The following is a 20,134-nucleotide window of genomic DNA, read 5'->3' on the forward strand; positions in this document are numbered from 1 at the left end:
CAAGTCCACTTCCCTCATCCGCTCTTCATTAAGACTTGTGCTCCAGGTCCCAACTTACACACTTACTGTAAAATTAATAAATATTTGTAATACATTTGGAAATTGAAATTATGAAAAAAAAAAAAGCATTTTTCCCCCCCAACAATTGTTTTATAGGAACAGGCCTTCTCCATGCGTACTCTTTAGAAATCAGTTAAACTCTGTCACTTTCCTACACAGCGATGTATGACCAAGTAAAAAAATGAAATACTACTACAGCTCTTTCAGAACTGTCAATCTACTCCGTTATTGGAATGTGGATACCTTACTAAATATCTCATTCTTCTAAATAACTCATATCAAGAAAGGTTTTCTTTTTATTTTAAACATGTCCCATTAAGACAACTAACAAGGCATGCTGCTGCTTAAATAGATGGCTGCATGCAAATAATATTTGAACCTAATTCAGCTGTTCGACTCTGGAGAGTGGTAAAACTCTCAATGCCACCACAGGAACAAACACCACATCAGTTTACCCTTTTTGTAGATGGGAACTCCAAGCAAAGAGACAAGGCCACAAGAGAAGATACTTTCAGCAGCAATACAGCCCTCTGTTGAGCAGAAAATACACTTAAAACCCACAGAAAGAACATTCTCTCCAAGGAAACCTACCCACAGTTATACTTTCACATGGCACTACAAAGAGCAGTGAGGTAATAAGAATGATCTTGTGAAATAACATTCATAAAGTGAATAAAAAATTATTTATCTACTTATCTTGCCATGTCCTGTTTCTCAATGTGTTCAAAACGCAACTCATTTCAGCTTTTTAGAGCAGTAACACATTTGGAAGCCAAAAATACGTGAATCAAGTCGGTCAGGAAGAAAAGCAGAACGAAAGCAATGCTTCAGAAGATTATCATAAATAAACTGGGACATGCATCCCTTTAAGGGAGGATTTTAGTGGACAGAGGACTTGCTTTCTGTGCCCATGGCTCCAACTGAGCCAAATTTTCAGCCAAAATCAGGAACAGTTTTTATTCACACGCTGCATAAGAATGCGGTATTTATAAAATCATCTCATTTACATACTTCAGCATTTAACATGCATTTGGTCCACCAATTGTCTCTCCTAGCATTAATTCTTCATATCAAATCCACAGGTAGCTTACTGTAGATTAAAGATCCTAGGACATAAGATTTTTTTTATATAAATATACATATATGTTTAAACATACGAGCATTAGTCCAGTGAGGAATTTAAGGGGCTTCACAAGTTTGAACTATATAACTTTAGGGCTAGAAATAAGAGCTCTAATTGGTTGCTGATAGCAACCGCAGTTCATCACCATCTGCAGTGACAGCAGTGAAAACAGCTGCACACACAGCAAAGCAAGCCAGATACTTCAAATTGTAATACATCTGTGCTACCACTGACGTGGTACCACTACCATCTTTCCCATTTGGAAAATAGGAAATTCCTACATTTGTATGTGCCATATCCCTGCCTCAGGTAACGTACAGGAACTCCAAAAGCCTTTAGTTGCAAATAATTACACATTCCCTACCTTAGATTTGAAAACCTGTCCGGAAATACCATTTAAATTTCCATCTTGAGATCTCCTTCCATTTAAAGCTGCTTCTTCGACACATACATTTCAGACAATCAGCAAATAACCAGAAAAAAAAAAAATGATTCTCATTGACATTTTAAGGGCTCAACAAACAGTACAATCAATCATCATCTCACTATTTTCAACTTCTCCTTACTTGCTGGTGGTATTGAAACATTACTGCTATTGTTATTTCCATTGCTACATTCTTAGGGGATTTTTTGGTTGGTGTTACTCGTCTACTCCATGGAAAAGAAACATCATGTTTTCACAAAATTATTATGTGGTCACGATCACATCAGTGCAGAATCCCAGACAACAGAGCTTCACATTTCACTGTTAAAGCTGGGAACACCAGCACCCATGCTAAAGCTTTGCAATCAATAACCTCATTTCACATATTAGTTCGTTGCTGACTTGTTGCATTGCCTCCAACACTGACTTATCCATGTAAATTTTCTTCTGAAGAGCTTAAAGAACAGTTCTAACAGTTTACAAGTAGCTTTTAAAAAGTTTCCAATAAATTGCATTCCTTGTACACTAAATACTTATTTTTGTCCCCTTTAATATTGGGCAATCACAGAATTACCAAGATGACGTCCTGCTGGTAATTTGGATTTTCAGTAATATCATTCCTACATTCTTTCACAATTCAGCATGTGATCAATACAGACACCAGAACTGTCCTAATACACTATGATTTCTGCTCATTTACTCAATTTCTAGTTTGTTTCAGTTTAACGATCTTAGTTCTTCTAAACTTCTCATTTAATATCTCCATTTGTTAGTTTTTTTTTTTTAAAACGGGTTTCTACTTATTGCTATATGTTCTACTCCCAAAAACAGAAAACAAATGTTGAAACAACATATACTATGCCTCTATCAAGAACATAACAGTTGAAGTTCCACTATTTTAGCTAACAGCAGCCAGCAAATTAGAAGAATCCTGGAATATATTTATAAATAATCCCACTATCAAATAGTCAGTAAGTCATTACACTTTCTTAAAACATAACGAGACTAGCACATGGGGTCAGATTACCTCCTTGAACAACATTAAGAACAAGTCTCAGCTGTTTTGCAAACTCCACATCTTGGTTACCCTTGAGATAGCATACTGATTGTATTCTGAAATAAATTAGCTTAAAAATGTATTGAAACCACAAAAGACTCAAATTCAGGAAACAAATGTTGTAGTTTGTCACAACTGATGACAACGAGCTCATCTCCCTCACTGTAGCCACCTTTCTCATTTCTTCCCCATCCTGCACTTCCGGGGGAGAAGGAAAAAAAGAAACCAACAGGGAAAGCAAGGACTTCTAAGCCACCACCTGAAAGAGTCCCTCTAAGTGTCACAATCTACACAGTGAACCTTTTTTCAAATAATTTGGACAAAGAGAATGGAAGAAAGCAAGGAAAACGTGCCCTTCAAAAGAAGGGTCCAAATTCAGCCTTGTGTCTGTCAGCTAGCAGTAATCCTACTCTTCAACAGGCTTTGCAGTAGAAACAGACAGCATTCCTTGTAAAAAAGATGTACAGGAAAGATAATATGCTGCTGCAACTGTATTTTCCATTCTAGTTGTGTGGCTATTTATTGAGAGTCGTGTTTTGAGTTGCAAGTCTAACTAAAGCCTTAATCCAACAATCAGCCACCAAACCGAGAAAAGTGTTGGCACAATACTATTTTATCTTCCTTAAAATTATCAGGACTGACACTACACATTTATAACTAATCTTCATTAGGATCATTTTTATACTACAATATGTTTTAGTGGACTTCAGGAAGACCAGTTCTCTGATCGGTCTTCTACTAAGCACACTGGGGAAACCAAAATGAAAAGGTTTTCTTAAAAACCAAATTAATTTTCATAACATCAATGCACATAATGCATAACCGACATAATTTTCATCTTCTTCCTTAAAGGGAATTTTGTTACCAAAGAAGGCTGATTGGTTCCTTCTCTCAAGCTCTAATAAACCAAAAATGAACCATGAGGATCACACCTCATTCATAAAATATTTCAAATTATGAAGATGCTTCACTGTCTCTTCACATACAGGGAGGACAAAGATCCCTTTTACCTTGAAAGGGCACTCTCTACCTGCCTAAGTTGGTTTTTTCCAGTATTATTTGGATGTCACTTAGTAACATACAAAGCATTCTGCTGAAAGCAGTACAAAATGAGGAGAGCAACAGGAGGCACAGACTACTGTTAGGTGACTGAAACACGAAAACAGTAGAACACTGAAAAAACAACACTACACCGGAATAAAATTTTAGCCAGGTTGGAACCCTGTAAGTGCCACTAAAACCTCAGAAGCATAATGAGTTTTTGACTCTTAGACTCAGAAACTAAACAGTCCCAACTCTAATTAATTTTCATGCTAGGATGAAAAGCAAGGAGGGAAGTCATAATAGGCTTCCCTACCTCCCAACTTTATTTCCTAGACACTTGATTCCAGCCAACAGAATACACAAACATGCTGCTGCTTTGACTGCAGCAAGAGTCTATCTTAGAAAGGCTTGAACAACAAGTTTGAAAAGTTGAACTTAAATGCATCTTACAGTGGTTGCAAGAGCAGAGCTTCCGGAAATCATGGAAGATTCCTTTAAATAGAAAACATCCAGTAATGTATAAACTCACTCATTCTTGAGAGCAATAACTGTGCTATTATATTTCCTAGCTTTGCCTTAAACCCCTTAAATTCCCAATGATTCCCTATTGAGTCCTACTCACTATTCAACACCATCAAGCACAATCCTGAAGCCCACGTAATTAAATCCAGCAAAAAACAAGACATCGTGGACTTGCATGTGGATGAGGAGTTCATAGGGGAAAGAAAACTGACCAAGCTTTCAAAATATTTCTGCTACATAATCATCAAGTGGTAAAACTTTAACTTCAAGCTTTTGATTGTCAACAAACACTGAATCTATATTGTTATTATGAACAAATGTGATAGAAGGTAGGTTGTAGAGCACTCATCCTTATGGTGGCCCCATTAATTAAGGGAAATGTCTACTTTCAGATGATTTTATGCCTACAGCTCCTTGAGCAAAGGATCAATACGTGGTCCTAGAACAGCTTTTTATTCCCTATTCTGTATTCCTGAGTTCACTTCCAAAAGACACTGTGGACATCCTTCCTGTTGATGCTAGCCAGAGGTCCATCTTTGCTCACCACAGCCCTGTGAACATTTTGCTACAGGACTAAGGTTAGAGAAAGACCCTAAGTGGCTTCGATGACAAATATCATTGTCATTAGAACATAGAATCAATTGTGAAGCATCTCTCGATGAAGCAGCACCAGAAAACACAGCCCAGAAGGAAAGGTATCTTTTAACAGCTTTGACTGTTAAAGGATGTTGACTCGGGACACTTTCATCTATAGCATGCTGTAGAATTCAGAATCATCCCTAATTTCATTTCTACCAAGTTTCTGCAGTACTCTACATAAATGCTTCCAAGGCAGACAAGTCCTGCATAAAGTAATAGGTTTTTAATCTTTTGCTACTCTATGCATCCTTATATTCTCATATGAAATCTGGACCTTCACTCTTCCTCCTGGGAAACTTGAATTCAACTCAATCCATGACACATCAGACACAACTGTCTACTCGGTGCAAAAATAGGACTTTGAATCAACCAGCAGAAAATGCATAATATCTGATGGATGCGAAGAGCCCAGCTTGACTCTTAAGAGACCCTTCAACATCTACAGAATTAGTAAATAAAAATAATTTTCTCCTTCCCTATATACTAGCCATATATGCTAGAGAAATCATTCAAGCAAGAAAAAACTACCCAGTGAATGAAAAAAAAGGAAATGTCACTCCCATTTTTAAAAAGAATAGAGAGGATGAATGAGGGAACTACTGAACTGTCAGCCTTATCTCTGCGCCAGGAAAGATCATGGAAGAGATCCTCCTAAAAGCACATAGAAGGCAGGGAGGTGATATGAGACAGCCTTCAAGGCTTTCCAAGAGCAAGTCCTGCCTGACCAACCTAGTGGCCATCTATGATGGCCTAACTCCATCAGTGGACAAGCCAGGAGCAACTAACATCATCTACCTAGAACTTCAGTAAAGCCTTTGGCATGGCTCCCAACAACACCATTCACTCCAAATTAAAGAGATATGGATATGATGAGAGTACTTTTCAGTGGACAAGGAAGTGGTTACAAGACTGCACTCAGGGCATGGTGGTCAACATCTCAGTGTCCAAATACAGATCACTGATGAGTTGTGTCCCTCAGAAGTCAGAGAACTGGGACCAGTGCTCTTCAACACCCTTATCAATGACATCAATGGTGGTGGGATTGAGTGCATCCTCAGCAAGCTTGTGGATGACACCAAGCTACATGGTGTGGTTGATATACTAAACAGACACAATGTTATCCAGAGACCTAGACAGGTTCAAGCAGTGAGTCCTGGTGAACCTCATGAGGTTCGACTAAACCAAGTGTAAGGTCTTGCACCTGGGTCATGGCAACCTCACTATCAGTACAAACTAGGGGATGAAAGGATTGAATACAGCCCTGTCAAAAAAAATCTGGGGAAACTGGTGGATGGTAAGCTGGACATAAGCCAGCAGTGTGGCTTCACAGCCCTGAAAGCCAACTATATCCTGTGCTGTATCAAAAGAAGCATGGTCAGCAGGTCACAGGAGACGATGCTGCCCCTCTCCTCTGCACTGGTGACACCTCACCTGGAGTACTGCATGTAGGTGTGGAGTTGTCAGTGTAGAGAGATGTGGACCTGTTGGAACACATCCAGAAGAGGACCACAAAAATGATCCCGGGGACAAACAGGCTGAGAGAATTGAGCCAGTTCAGCCAGGAAAAAAAAGGTTCCAGGGAGACCTGATAGCACAAATCCTCAATCTTTCTTTGAAGGAGAGGTGCTCCAGCCCTCAGATCATCTTTGTAGCCCTCCTCTGGATCCACTCTGACAGCTCCACATCTTTCTCGTGCTGGGGACCCCAGATTTTGGCACAGTACTCCAGACGGAGCCTCACAAGGGTAGAGTAGAGGGAGACAGTCACCTACCTCACACTGCTGGCCACCCCTCTCTTTTGATGCAGGCCAGCATATAGTTGGCTTTCTGGGCTGCAAGTTCACAGTGCTAGCTCGCATCAAGACTTTTATCTACCAGAACCTCTTGTCCTTCTCTGCAGAGCTATTCTCGATTAATAAATAGTTTATAATCAAGTTATGCTAAATCAAAGACAAAGTGATTGAACTGCAGCATTCATTACTGAGGTTATTTTAAGATAATATCTCTACAGAGAGTTAACTTACTCCCCTAATATTTTACTTCTATCTCAACTCCTACGACCAGAACTGCAGGAGATTGTAACAACTCACTGAATACCTAATTAAATACCCCCCCAGACACATTGATCTTTGAAGAGCTGAGAACAAGAGTAAAAGCATCAACATTAAGTAAGGAAAAAAACATTAAAAATAAAGTGTTTGAGAGCTAATTTCCACTTCGCATCCAGCTTCACAAGCTTCTCAGTTTGACACACTAAATCAACCTGAGGGAAACACTCAGCTGACAAGCTTCCCTGTTACAGCTGTCCACAGAGTTTGAAAGAAATATATATAGTCTATGCATATACACCTATACATACATATGCATAAAGATGAAAAAAATTCAAAAAAGCATTTCCACACTTTTTTTCTCTGGGTGGGGCTTTGATTTGCAATTATACATTTTCTCAGTTTGTTCACAGCTTCTCTCAAAATGGGACACAGAACTACTAGTTACACTCCTAAAACTAAAGCCACTTAGAAAACGGAGACATCACAGAATCACAGAATTGTAGGGATTCGAAGGGACCTCTAGAGATCATCCAGACCAACCCCCCTGCCAAAGCAGGTTCCCTAAACCAGGTCACACAGGTAGGCGTCCAGGAGAGACATCACTACTCAGCAAAATGGCAGCAACATCTAGAAGCAAGAAACCAAGGCTTCTGTCATCTTTTGCCTGAGGAGACTCGAATTCTCTCTTTTTGAAAGATGTCTAACCAATTAAAGACAAATCTTTCTACCTGATGATACATCATCCTCAATCAGGAAATCAGAATTCTGTAAGATACAAAGAAAAATTGATTAAAGCCCCAGTAGCGGGCAAGAAATCCACAACTTCCAGCTCCAAACCTTTCCAGTCACATATGCAGCAGCAGAACACCTTCCCCATATTATTTCTTTCTGTGCTCTAGAAACTCGTCAATACAGCATTTTTACACCCTAAGAGCCTAGCCTTTGCAGGAAAGCATTAGAAAAACTCCTTCACAAATCAATTAAAACACCACAGCAATGGACTTGCATCAGGTGGCAATTTAAATCTCTTCCTGCTAGGGCTAGAATTGAGAGCAGCTTTTATTTCCCTCATAGGCGAGACTTTGCTAAGTCAACACACTTCCCACAGCACGATAAACGTTTCTCTTTCAAAGATATCATCAGAAAGGACAAGTTCTTACTGCCAGGTCTCAGAAGAGTCATGCCCGAAAGGACACTGACACTCAGCTCACATTAACTGCAGCATACAGCTCTATTCATGGCTCCCCAGCCCTCAATTCAGTAGGTTGCAGCTGGCTTTTGTGACCCAGAGTGAGAGCAGCTGATGCCCAGAAAGCTGAGAAGGCAAGCACAAGAAGGACACAGCAGAGCATCCTGGTGCAAGGTCAAACTGCCAATTGTCTAATAAATCACAGTGCTGGCACTGTGGATGAAGAAATAGCCAAGAAAGCAAGACAATTAGTGGGCACTCACTGATTTGCATAATAAGCTGCTGCCATAATTTATGCACCTGAGCAAGTGATGTCAGGGAATGCCATTCACAGAACTTCACTGTTGAAATGGGCACCAATGCCACCTCTTTCCAGGCAAGCTTAAATCATCAAGGTAATCACAGAATCAAAGAATGGCCTGGGTTAAAAAGGACCACAATGACCACATGGTTTCAACCCCCTGCTATGTGCAATGTCACCAACCAGCAGACCAGGCTGCCCAGAGCCACATCCAGCCTGGCCTTGAACGTCTCCAGGGATGGGGCATCCTGTTCCAGTGCGTCACCACCCAGAGAGAAAATCTAAAGCACTAAGAACAGTACAGCTCCCAAACATGATCCTCTGCTGTAGAATACAAAGGATGAAGAGCTTCTTGCAACCCTAATCCAAAACCCATTCCCAGCATCTCAGTATTCACTCATTCATATGCAACATGTTAAATACAGACAGCTCCCACCTCACATCAGCTATCCTGAAACAAGTTCTAAAAACACAGCAGGTTATTCAGTTTCATGATCCATATCAGTTGCCTACAATTTTATATATAAGCTTTTAAGTTCCCTTCAGCTAAGTTCAGCTACAGAAAAATCACATGCTTAGTTTCAACAAAAACATGTGCAGCAGGCAGATCCCCACTGCACTGATAGTTTCCATTTGTTTATTTAACAGTCATGCACCGTTACCAACATCGGTCACTTGATTCCTGTTCTCCCCTACTCCTCACGTTCTCCACCAATTGTGTTTTTTAAAAAGCTTCAAGAATTCTCTTCCTACATCATTGTCTTGTTTGCTTTTTTTGTTGTTGTCTTTTTGTTTTTAAATCTTACTTGTATGATTCTGCATAAAGATTTTCATTCCTTTTAAAATGAATACTTGATTCCAGGACCCTTCGAAATTGTTAATAATCCTGTAAAGCAGAGCTGTCTTAGGAGCACAGTTTTAATCCTACAAAGTGCAATCAGCATTACTGAAAGACTGCTTTAATAAAAGATCACTAAAATTTAGAATGAAGTCACAGAATGAGATGAGTTCACCTTATTCTACCAAATAGTTCACCCCAAACACCATTCCAATTATATTTGGGAAAGAAACTGCAATAGCAACCCAAACCTGCACATAATTGATAACAAAACTGCTAAGTGACAGGTTTATTTAGCTAACAGTCACTATCCTAGATGACATAATTATATATTTCACAATCTACTAGAAGACAAAACTGGTTCTCTTGCTGCTTTTTTATAAAAAATAAAGTGCCTTCAAGCAGCAGAGACCATCTCACCTGCTGATGACTGGTGCCTCCAGCCCTTCAGCATTCCCAGAAGAGAAAACGATTACAGTAAAGGTCACAGTTGCGTTGTTAGAATTACTGTTTTATAGGGCTAGCCCAAAATAAACCTAAACTTTTAAAGGTCTACACAGGGCAAACAGATTAGACTTCATTTAATTCATTTATTTCCCTAACTTGCACCCACACCGCAGAGAACAGCTGCTGATTTCAGAGAAAAATGGAGGGAGAAGGAGGACAAAACACACTTCCATTGATCAGATAAGTTCCAAGTTGTGACGGTGGTTATGATATTCAATTGCAAAGGAAAGATAACCAAATAGTTTCATAGTAGTAGCATCATTTTCTTAGTTGGATCAACATACAAGATGATTTTTCCCTACGAATTTCAAATCCAGCCCGTCAGCCACATCAGAAGTAACCTGAATTACCGTATAACTTATGTGTTGTTTTCCAGCTAAACATACACAGAAGACAAAAGCACCGACAGAACTACTCATACACAGGCTGCCATAATGAGTAGTTCAAACTTGCAGGTGACTTTACAGACGGTAACAGAGCACATCATAATCCCACCAGCTATTCTTGTTTAAATACCATCTCAATGCAACTATTAATCAGAAAATCATGCCTGGGACATAGCTGCTCCCAGATCCCCAGTTATCACTAGGGGAATACGACGCAATGGAAAGCACTAGGTTTTCTTCTCCACAAATTAGTTTATATTTGGAAAGTCCTTATTCTATTTGTGAAGCCTTGAAATCTGAAGCACGGTAGAAAGGCAAGCTCTTCATAAATGACAATGAGCTTCCAGCATCAGCACATGCTGTGCAGGACTATAGTGTCCAAAGAAAATGTGCAATTGCAACTGCTCAATCGTTATTTTCACCACTTGTGCAAGGATGGCTCTCGATCGCTATCTGCTAGATACGCGGCACAGAATACTGGAAACAGCAGCCTCCACTAGCCATATGATGTATTACAAAAGCAGGTGGCTATAGTATCCTGTTCTACACAAATTAGTTAGAGCCCTCAGATTCCTGGCACATGGCCAGAGCTCCCAGATGGACAAAGTCTGAAGGTTTCCCCAGAAGAAAAAAGAAAACGACCAAGACAGCTCTGGAACTACCTATGACAGACTTAGTGTTACACTAAAGCATAATGGGAAAATCCAAAATTAGTTAAAACAGAAACGTAACCTAAATTAGGACATTAGTAATTAGGGCAAGCTGATACAAAAAAATCCATCATGCAAAATGTTATGAAGAGGCCAGCAAGGCCTCGAGGGGCTGGCAAAGACACTCGAATGGCGGAAAGTTAGCTAACTGTAATTAGTGATTATGAACGAGAACTTTCTTCCAGATTGACCCAATTAAAATAAACAGAAATTCTTCAAAAAGATAAGCATAAATTTAATTTACAGAGGACTGAATTTGACGGAAAAGATTCTCAAGCATTTTACATGCAACTAACAATTATTTCACATCTAATGAATAAGCTGCAGAGGTTATTTAATCCATGCAATAGATTAAAATTTCCTGCTTAAGCTTCAGAAAGAACTTCATGACCGTGTAGACAGAAATCACAAGTATTTGAAGTTAATTACTTGTTTAGTAAAATGAGCCAGAACACTGCGTGGGGTTCAGAATGACCACAGTTTCCCCCATATGAGAAATACAGAGTGAATGAAACCGCAGAGAAAGCTCATCTTTATCTTCTATCAGACTTGAAATCTAAACACACAAACAAATGTGATGATTTCCAGAAGGCTGGATCCTCAGAAAGCTGAACGTACACTTGATTTAGTGTAGTCAGTATTGAACACCATACCAAACTAACACTGCCTTAGCAGAATTAAGCAATTTCCCTGGTTTTCCTCAATCCCCAGCTTTAGTCTAACACAGCCTCTTCATAAAACTGCTTTTTAACCAAATCTGCAGACTTCGATTCATTCCCCTCATAATCTCTTTCAAAATACAGGAATAATTATCTATTTTTATCTCTCTGCATTGTCCAACCTCAGCAGCAACCTTGACATGCCATCCACGTATTTCCCTGACGCTTTTGACTAATTTCCTTCTAGTCCTTAATCCGAAAATGCTGCTCCTGAGCCAGTCCATATGGCCACTACTTTACCATGCTATCTGCTCTGGTGGGTCAGGCCAACAGTCCATCTAGCCCAGCTCCCCTGACAGATGTGACAGAAATACTACGTAAAGAGAGAAGCAATTGCACAGGGAATACCTAACGCTCTCTCCTTTCTTAAAGGATATGAACTAGAAAAAAAACCTGTCACCAAACTGACGACCACCATCTACAAAGGAATACTAAAGCATGTTATGAACATGTTTAAGCAAGCTCACTTGTAAAATGAACAGCTAAAAAAAACTTTTATCAAATATTATTAAGACACAATTTACATGAACACTTGGTTATGCTTTGCCTTCTCAGCTTTATCTTGGGCTTGCACAGAACTTACTGATGCCAACACTTACACATACACACTATGCATAGTTTACAGGCTTTCACAAATATTTGAAACTTCAGACCGGCCATGAGAGGCTATAAAAATTAGCTAGTAAGAGGAAAAGATTAAAAAAAAAAAAAAAAAAAAACCCACACCTTCAGTATTTTCCTATAGGGCCTTAATAATTTGACCTCAATATTTTCTCCTGTAGGGTGTTTTAAGTTGCAGTTACAGAGTTGACGTGATACCACAGCCACAATATATATACTACAAATTAGCTCTCCTTCAGAATTCAAACCATTTTCTTTCCACCTCCACAGCTTCAGCATGTCTACATGAACACTTTTGTTATCAGCTCACTCAACATTCCATGCATTTTTCAATTAACCACAAAAGTTCCTTAAATACCTACACTTAATAAGCAGGGTGATATTTCCATTTCCACTGACTGCTATTTCTAGCATGCATCAAAACTCCCCAAAAAACACATACACACACAGACCTCAGATCAATATTAATACTCAACATATTTTAATAAGATGGAGGTTTGTAATCCTTAAGTGAAGGACAAGCAATCCTCATTGCGCAACAGGCTTGAACTGGGTAAAGCCTGGTGAAAAACATCTCTGATCCTCAGTTACTTATCCAAAACCACTACAGTTATCTTTAACCATTATTGAATCATCAAATTAGATGCCTTTAAAAGCATGAAGATGTCTTGGAATCAAGTAGTCTATCTAAACTCGTTCATCAAACTGAGCATTAGCCACTAGTATGAAAGGGACAAGAAGCAACTTCATGAAATAATTTTACTACTTAAGACCCATTTGGAAGCACTGCAGATCCACTCATTTACACACACACAAAATGAAAAACTGTAAACTGCTTATTATCTTTATTGATGGCCTGGACAAGGGAATTGAGTGCACTATCAGTAAGTTTGCAGATGACATCAAGTAGGGAGGTAGTATTGAAATGCCTAAGGGTAGAAAGGCCCTACAAAAGGATCTGGACAGGCAGGACTGCTGTGTTGAGGCCAATAGGATGAAGTTCAACAAGACCATGGGCCGGGTCCTACACTTCGGCCACAACAACGCAAGCAATGCCACAGACTCGTGGAAGAATGGCTGGAAGACTGTGTGGAATAAACAGACCTGGGGATGTTAGCTGATAATCAGCTAAACTTGAGCCAGCAGTGTGCCCAGGCAGCCAAGGAAGCCAAAGGCATCCTGGCTTGTATCAGAAATAATGCTACCAGCAAGAACTGGGAGGTGATCGGCCCCCCTGCACTCAGCTCTGGTGAGGCCACACATCGAGTACCACGTTCACTTTCAAGCCACTCACTGCAAGAAAGACATTAAGGCTCTGGAGCATGGCCAGAGAAGAGGAGCAAAGCTGGCAAGGGTCTGGAGCACATAACTTACTAGGAGCCACTGTAGTAAGTAGGATTGTTTAATCTGGAGAAGAGGAGGCTCAGGGGAGATCTTATTGCACTCTACAGTTACCTGAAAGGAGTCTGTAGCAAGGTAAGGGTTGGCCTATTCAGCCAGGTTACAGTGATACAGCTAGAAGGAATGGCCTCAAATTGTTCCAGGAGAGATTCAAGCTCGATATTAGGAAAAATGTCTTCTCCAAGAGAGCAGTCAGGCACTGGAGTGGGCTGCCGATCCCTGGAGGTGCTCAAGAAATGCTTAGATGTTGTCCTAAGAGACATGGTCTACTAGGGAAACGTCGGTAGTCAATGGACTGTTGGACTGGATGATCTTGGAAGTCTTTTCTAACCTTGATGACCCTATGATTACTAAGAAAGCTTACTATCCATGTCACTACAATAAAAAAAAAAAAAAGAAACTAACAGCTTGACCCAGTTAAAACCACAGATTTACCTTATCACCTATACTGTAAAATGGATAGAAGTGACTGAACTAGGCTAACTGTAGTCAGAGGTACAGTTTCTGGGAACCTAGGGAAGGCAACACATACTAAGAAATGCTCTAGAAACTCTTTGGTTCCTCTCACATGTCACCAGTGTTGTTTACATAGAAAATAAACCCGAGCACTTTTTAAAACATGCACCAAGGTAGGCAAAACAACGTGTAGTTCTGAAAACATTCATGACACATTTTTGACTGCTGCAATGCATTTAGTTCTATCAGCATTACCTTGGTATTTTTCGTTAGAAGATGCACACAGTAAGCCTTGGTGATTAAGATTCAAAGAAAAAAAAAAGGAGAATTTATTTCATAAGATCCATTAAATTAGTGTTTCAGAAACATTCAAATCAGATTAGAAACCCGCTGTATCAGCAGGTGAAGTAATTAGCTTTCAGTATGAATAAGGATAAACAGAGGTTACAGTACAGAGAATACAACAGTGGAGAAGTGGTAAAAAAGCAGCAGGAGGAACATCACCAGAAGGAAAATAGGTGGTAGTCCCAACATTTACCTACAGTTTGTTCCAGAAAGCAAGCCATGTCATGCTAGGGAGAAAAGTTCCTTTAAATTTATTTGTTTTGTTTTAAAAGGGAAAGAATTGCTCAGAATTTTTAAAAAAGCTTCAAGTTTATTTTTGTTTGTGGTTTTACTTAAGTCCAACAGTGGTGAGACAGGTGAAAAAATTATGTTTATAAAATTGTTTCAGTCTTCGCTCTTCAGATCCAGCTACTTTTTAATCATCCTTAGATGAAAAAAAAAAAAAATTGTCATCTGTACTTTCTCACTAGGGGAATCTCAGTGAGGACCTCATAATCCACAAACACAACTGGAAGCAACAGCACATGATCCTCATAGAAAAAAGGGAAAAAATCGTAAAAGCCTCCTTTTCAACACAGCCTGGGAGGTAGTGGGGGGAAAATGTATAATCGAATCAAATAGCAGAGTCCATATTATGATTAAAAGAACAATTAAAAGTACTAAAGCTTATTTCATAAAAATAGGTTAGAGCAAGGCTTATAACAAGGCACAGCATTTCTTCAGAGAAGGGCAGAAAGCCTAAAATAACTGACAACTTGAGACACAAGCAAATTCTGACATGAAGTCCTCAAATTGAGTTACAGAGCAACATCACGCAGAAAGGCAGTAGTTGTACAGCCACCTGCTTGAAGCGCAGTTGAATCTTGCCAGAATATCTATTTCTTCCTGCAAGTTCAATAGAGTAGCCAGCCACAGCACACACACACCCCACTCATTACCAACAAAGCACTTGCCAGCGAGCCTTCTACTTGCAACAGTGATCTAAGTTTTATATAGGAACAAGAAATTTACAACAGTAACTTGGAAACTGCATGACATTGACATATGATACAAGAGAAGCCTGCTAAGAACAGAGCTGAGCAGAAGCTCTGGCCAGAATTTTAACGTACAAGAATTTTAGCCTTGTATAAAAAATACTGTATTGCTGAAGATCTTTATTCCCAGCATAGATCGTACGGCCTTCACAATAGCTTCAGAAAATACATCTCCTAATTTGAAATCCTCAGATCCCAAAAATCTCGTATGATACCAGGAACACAGAACTTGTAAAAAAGAAGCTTTGCCAATTGCTGAATTATTTTTACTACTCTTTCTGAAAAACTCTTCAATAGCAGCAATGCCTTTCTATTTTACTACAAAAAACAGATAACTATTTTAAGATTGTAACCCATGTCAGTGTACATCATTTATTTTCCCCCTCTACCACGTTCTCCTGTTAGGAGTTTTTGGCATCTTTTTAATCTTAATAATTTAAGGGGGGGGGGGGGGGAAGAGGTCACAGTCAACTAGGCATCTAACTTAAAATGAAAAGGCAGTGTACATGATTATTAAGGAAATATATCCATCATTTAGCCTACTGCCTTTCTGAAAGACAATAGATCAGAGTTGCGTGTCAACAAGAACATATTCCCTAAGTTTATCACAGAATAGGACTTCCTGAAGCTCAGCATCTTCCTCCTTAATTTTAAGAACTATTGAAATACAGAAAGCCACACCTGAGGTGGGCTGGAAAATTAGCTTCTCCAAGAACAGTGACCAATGCAAAGAGTTGAGTTTGAAAATTTCTAAAAGTAACATCTCCAAAAACAACAAAATGAAAATAGATTTTTGATACATGATAGAAGCAAGCTCACAAAGTATTCTGTCACGCTGCTAAACAGAGAAATTGCTATAGCTGCCTCTCAGCTCCAAGATTCAACACTGCTGAACTGAATGATTGATTTGCTGCAGTAATCAGGACAAGAGCTTAAATTTCTTTAATAAGCAGCAAGCTAATTACTGGGCACTTCAAATTCTTGACCTTTTGAGTCTTTCGCGTGTAAAGCATGACTTAAGATAAAGAACATCAAGATTGCATCTTGTGCTTCTCTTAACTCTATCCAAAACTAAGAAATTCACCATAACCTGCACGTCCTACAGTAAGCTTGCAGAACATAATTTAGAGTAACACAAGTAGTTAAAAAAAAAATAGGTCAGCTAACCCTCCTTCTCAAAAGAAACGTTTTACCTGACAGAGTGGTTTTGCTATGAAGAGCATGCACTTAGTCACACCTTTCAACAAAGATTTGCTCAACCCTCCCTTCAGTTTGGTCTAACGACAATGTGCTTTTCTGATAAAAAAAAAAATCCCCAAGATGCTGTGAAGTGCCCTCCTTGCAAGGAACAAGAAGCAAGCCATCTGATTTCTGCTAACACTGCTGAGATACAGCAGTTATGACTCACCAAACTGAAATAAACTCACTGGGAAAGGATATTTAGGGCTTAACCCCACTATCAGTGACAGAACACAGCATGATTTTCATACCCACCCACTAAACCTGCTCACACATGAGTAAGTTCAATTCAAAGGCTATTGGGAAACAGATTGTTTTAAAAGCCATAGCCAAGAATCACTTTTTCACAAAAGGATCTTTTCTGCACACATACACAGAAAAGTACACATTGCCAACAAACACTTCACATGCCTCAGTTTCTGATCGGTGTGATTTTTAAAAATAAATCACAGTTAATAACTGAACAGAGGCAGAACTCAACGCCAGATGGATAAGTACTTTGTACAGAGACACTGATGCTTTTCACGTTCTATACTAACATTCAAGAAAGTTTTTGCTAGCTAAATGGGTAAGAAACTCCAGAAAACAGATACTTTTTGTATCCAAAACTGAGTTTTTTGGCTACTTTTTGCTTTTTTAGTATTCCAGTTTGAATCAAGCCCCAAAATACTGAGATCCTCTCCCTCCAATTCAGGAGGTAAATAATTTTCATTAGACTCGGGAAAATTGAGGGACACGTTTTTTCTTGTAACGCCCCCCCCCCCCCCCCAAAAAAAAACTTACATTACATTCTCACATAATTCAAATAATGAACCAAAACCGTTAGACAAAGCTTTGTTTATTACATTATCAAATTACGTGTTGCTTCATGATAGTTCTCAACTGACTAGTTCTGCTTCAATAGTAAGGAGTAAAAAGACCTCAACTTCAGCCTCCCACATCACAGGCAGGTGTGCTGGAATGCTTGGGGAATCTTCTCAGAGAGATCAGGGATGCTGTGTCACTTTGACAAAGTGAAAAGACAGTTTCAAGAATCTCTTCCCAGCTCCTAACTAGGAAATGACCCAGCAGAATCATAGAATGGCCCAAGTTAAAAAGGACCACAAAGGTCATTAGTTTCAACCTCTCTGCTATGCGCAGCATCACCAACTACGAAAACAGGCTGCCCAGAGCCACATCCAGCCTGGCTTGAATGCCTCCAGGGATGGGGCATCCACAACCTCCTTGGTTGCTGTTAAGCATCCTCCTGTTCCAGGTGTGTCACCACTCTCTGTGTCAAAAACTTCCTTTCAAAACGATAATCAAAGGTTCTCTGAATTAAGAGATTTCAAAGATCATCCTTAACTTCTGCTCCAAAACAGAACAGCAAATGAATCTCAGAATGAGTAAGCTTTTTTACACTTTTGACTGTTTTGCCCAACCTCTTTAGACTGCTGTAAAAAATATACTTCCTTCCTAAAAGTACACCTTCATAAAATCGCATGCCAGATAAAGTAAAAAATTAAATATCCTCATGAAAAATTTCTGCCTACTTGGACAAGTGTCCTAAATCAAATTATTTCCCAGCTTTTCATTCTGAACCTTCCATACACATATCTGAGCACCAGGTTTTATAAAACAGAATTGTCTAGTGCACTCTAAGCAACTTCAATCACCTTCTCCAGTGTGAAGCATCAACCTAACAAGTGCCCTACAATTCATTGTTGCCCATACTGCAATTGCTCTGTACTGTGACTTTCAACCAAACAAATATGTAAGTGTGAATTAGTCTAAAAAATAAATATTTATCATAATCGAAGATACCATCAACAGAGCACACGCAGGATTATTTACACGAAAACTGCAAAATGCTGCTAATCACGTAATAGAAAACCCAACTGCATTCAGAAACCTGCAGGTATTTTGCAGCAACCTTTCTTCCGCCACACTTTACGCAATTACACAGTCTCACTTCCTGGTTTTGTCAGAAGCCACACTTGTTTTAAAGCCAAAGGTGCTCACTAGAAGCAAGAAGGAGGAACGCCAAGGGGTTTTTTGAGAATTCTAATGAGTGGAGCATCCTTGTGAACATGAAAGACAACTTCTTCTAATGTTTCGTCTCCTGCAGTAAACGCTCTTTAACAACCAGCCAGTTTAACACAAGGCCCAAGAAGGTTAGCAGTGTGCATTTTATTCATATATTTTTTTTACAAGCTGTGCCCTCAGCTTTTAGCCAGATTTATTAAGTATTAAAATTGCTTGCACTCTATCAGAAAACATCACGTGACTACTTAATTCATTAGAAATGAAGACCTTGAGATCAAGTTTTATTTTCCCCAGAAAACAAAGTAAAGCACTTAAATGAGCTGCTTCCTTCTCCACTTCCTAGTAGACAGAACATGAGTTCAAAGCCAACAGAAAGCAGAAAGGGCCACAAAAACCTTCAACAGAGGAGTTGCTCCAGCTGAAGGCAACACTGTGTGTTCCAACCGCAGCTGGAGTAACTGATCAACATTTAACATTCTCATTAAGCACACCTGTTGGAGGGCTGAACACCACAATGCACCTCTCAGCTCTGGTTACAGCAACTCTTTCTTTGAGGCAAAACAAGGCTACTGCTGTTTGGAGCCATTTCAAATCTAAATGCACTTACGCTCATCTACCTCATCTTTAACTTTTTTGAGTCATAAAAAAAAGTCATAAAACTCACTGGAATATCCGGTACGCTATAAGTGTAAATATGCAGATATTAAGACACAAAAAAATAAAGACCAAATACTTGAGATCCTTCTACACAAAGATGCAGTTCATTTCACTCACACCCGAAAAGGCAGGCAACTTACCAGATTGAATACCGTTTCCACGATGTCTCTGTTCGACACCTCACCAACCTCCACCAGCCCTCCCAGCACGGCAAACTTCATCCTGATGCCTCGGATAGGGACCCCTGGATTCAGAGGCTGCAGTACGCTTCCCCCTTCGGCGGCGTTTCCTTCTTTCCCCGCTCCTCCTCCACCATCACCTGTTGGCCGCACAACTTGTCTGCCGTCGCTCGCCATGGCCGGTGCCCTCCGTGCGGCGGAGAGAGAGGAAGACGCAGCCCGGGCCGGGGAAGGCTATCCGGCGGCGCTCTCCTCGCGGAAGGCGGCTGTCAGCGGCGGTAGCTCAGCCTGAAGGACGAGCGAGAGGTCGGTAAGGTCGTCCAGGGCAAAGCGCTCCCCCCGAACCTCACCCCCCCTCGCGCGGTGCTCCCGCTCCCTCCCCGCCCCGCGTGGACGGCGATACGCGCCTCTCCCCCGCGGAAGCGTCCTCGAGCGGTACGAGCCGCTCCGCGCGCGGTTTCGGTTTTTATTTTCAAGGGAGGCCGCCCGGCCCCGCGCCCGCTCCCGCCCCTCGGCCAGCGCGCACAGGTGCGCCCGCGCACCAAGTTCGCACTCACCGCCGCGCCCGCGCAAGGAGAGCGGGCTGCCCTGATCCGGCGCGGAGAGGT

The 20,134-nt window shown here is 40.3% G+C and overlaps 1 protein-coding gene across 3 annotated transcripts in view; it reads right to left on the reverse strand.

Annotated features, from left to right (window-relative positions):
* Nucleotides 1-19,703, reverse strand: part of LRBA (LPS responsive beige-like anchor protein) — a gene marked incomplete at both ends in the record, with an annotated part of 363,076 nt that extends 343,373 nt beyond the window's left edge. For all 3 annotated transcript variants that reach the window (XM_079534450.1, XM_079534449.1, XM_079534448.1), the window contains one exon: nt 19,488-19,703. In XM_079534450.1, coding sequence (XP_079390576.1) covers nt 19,488-19,703 — 216 coding nt within the window. The remainder of the gene's footprint in view (nt 1-19,487) is intronic.
* Nucleotides 19,704-20,134: the final 431 nt, after the last annotated feature.

The sequence above is a fragment of the Tetrao urogallus genome (genome assembly GCF_951394365.1).
Source record: "Tetrao urogallus genome assembly, chromosome: 4".
NCBI lineage: Eukaryota > Metazoa > Chordata > Aves > Galliformes > Phasianidae > Tetrao > Tetrao urogallus.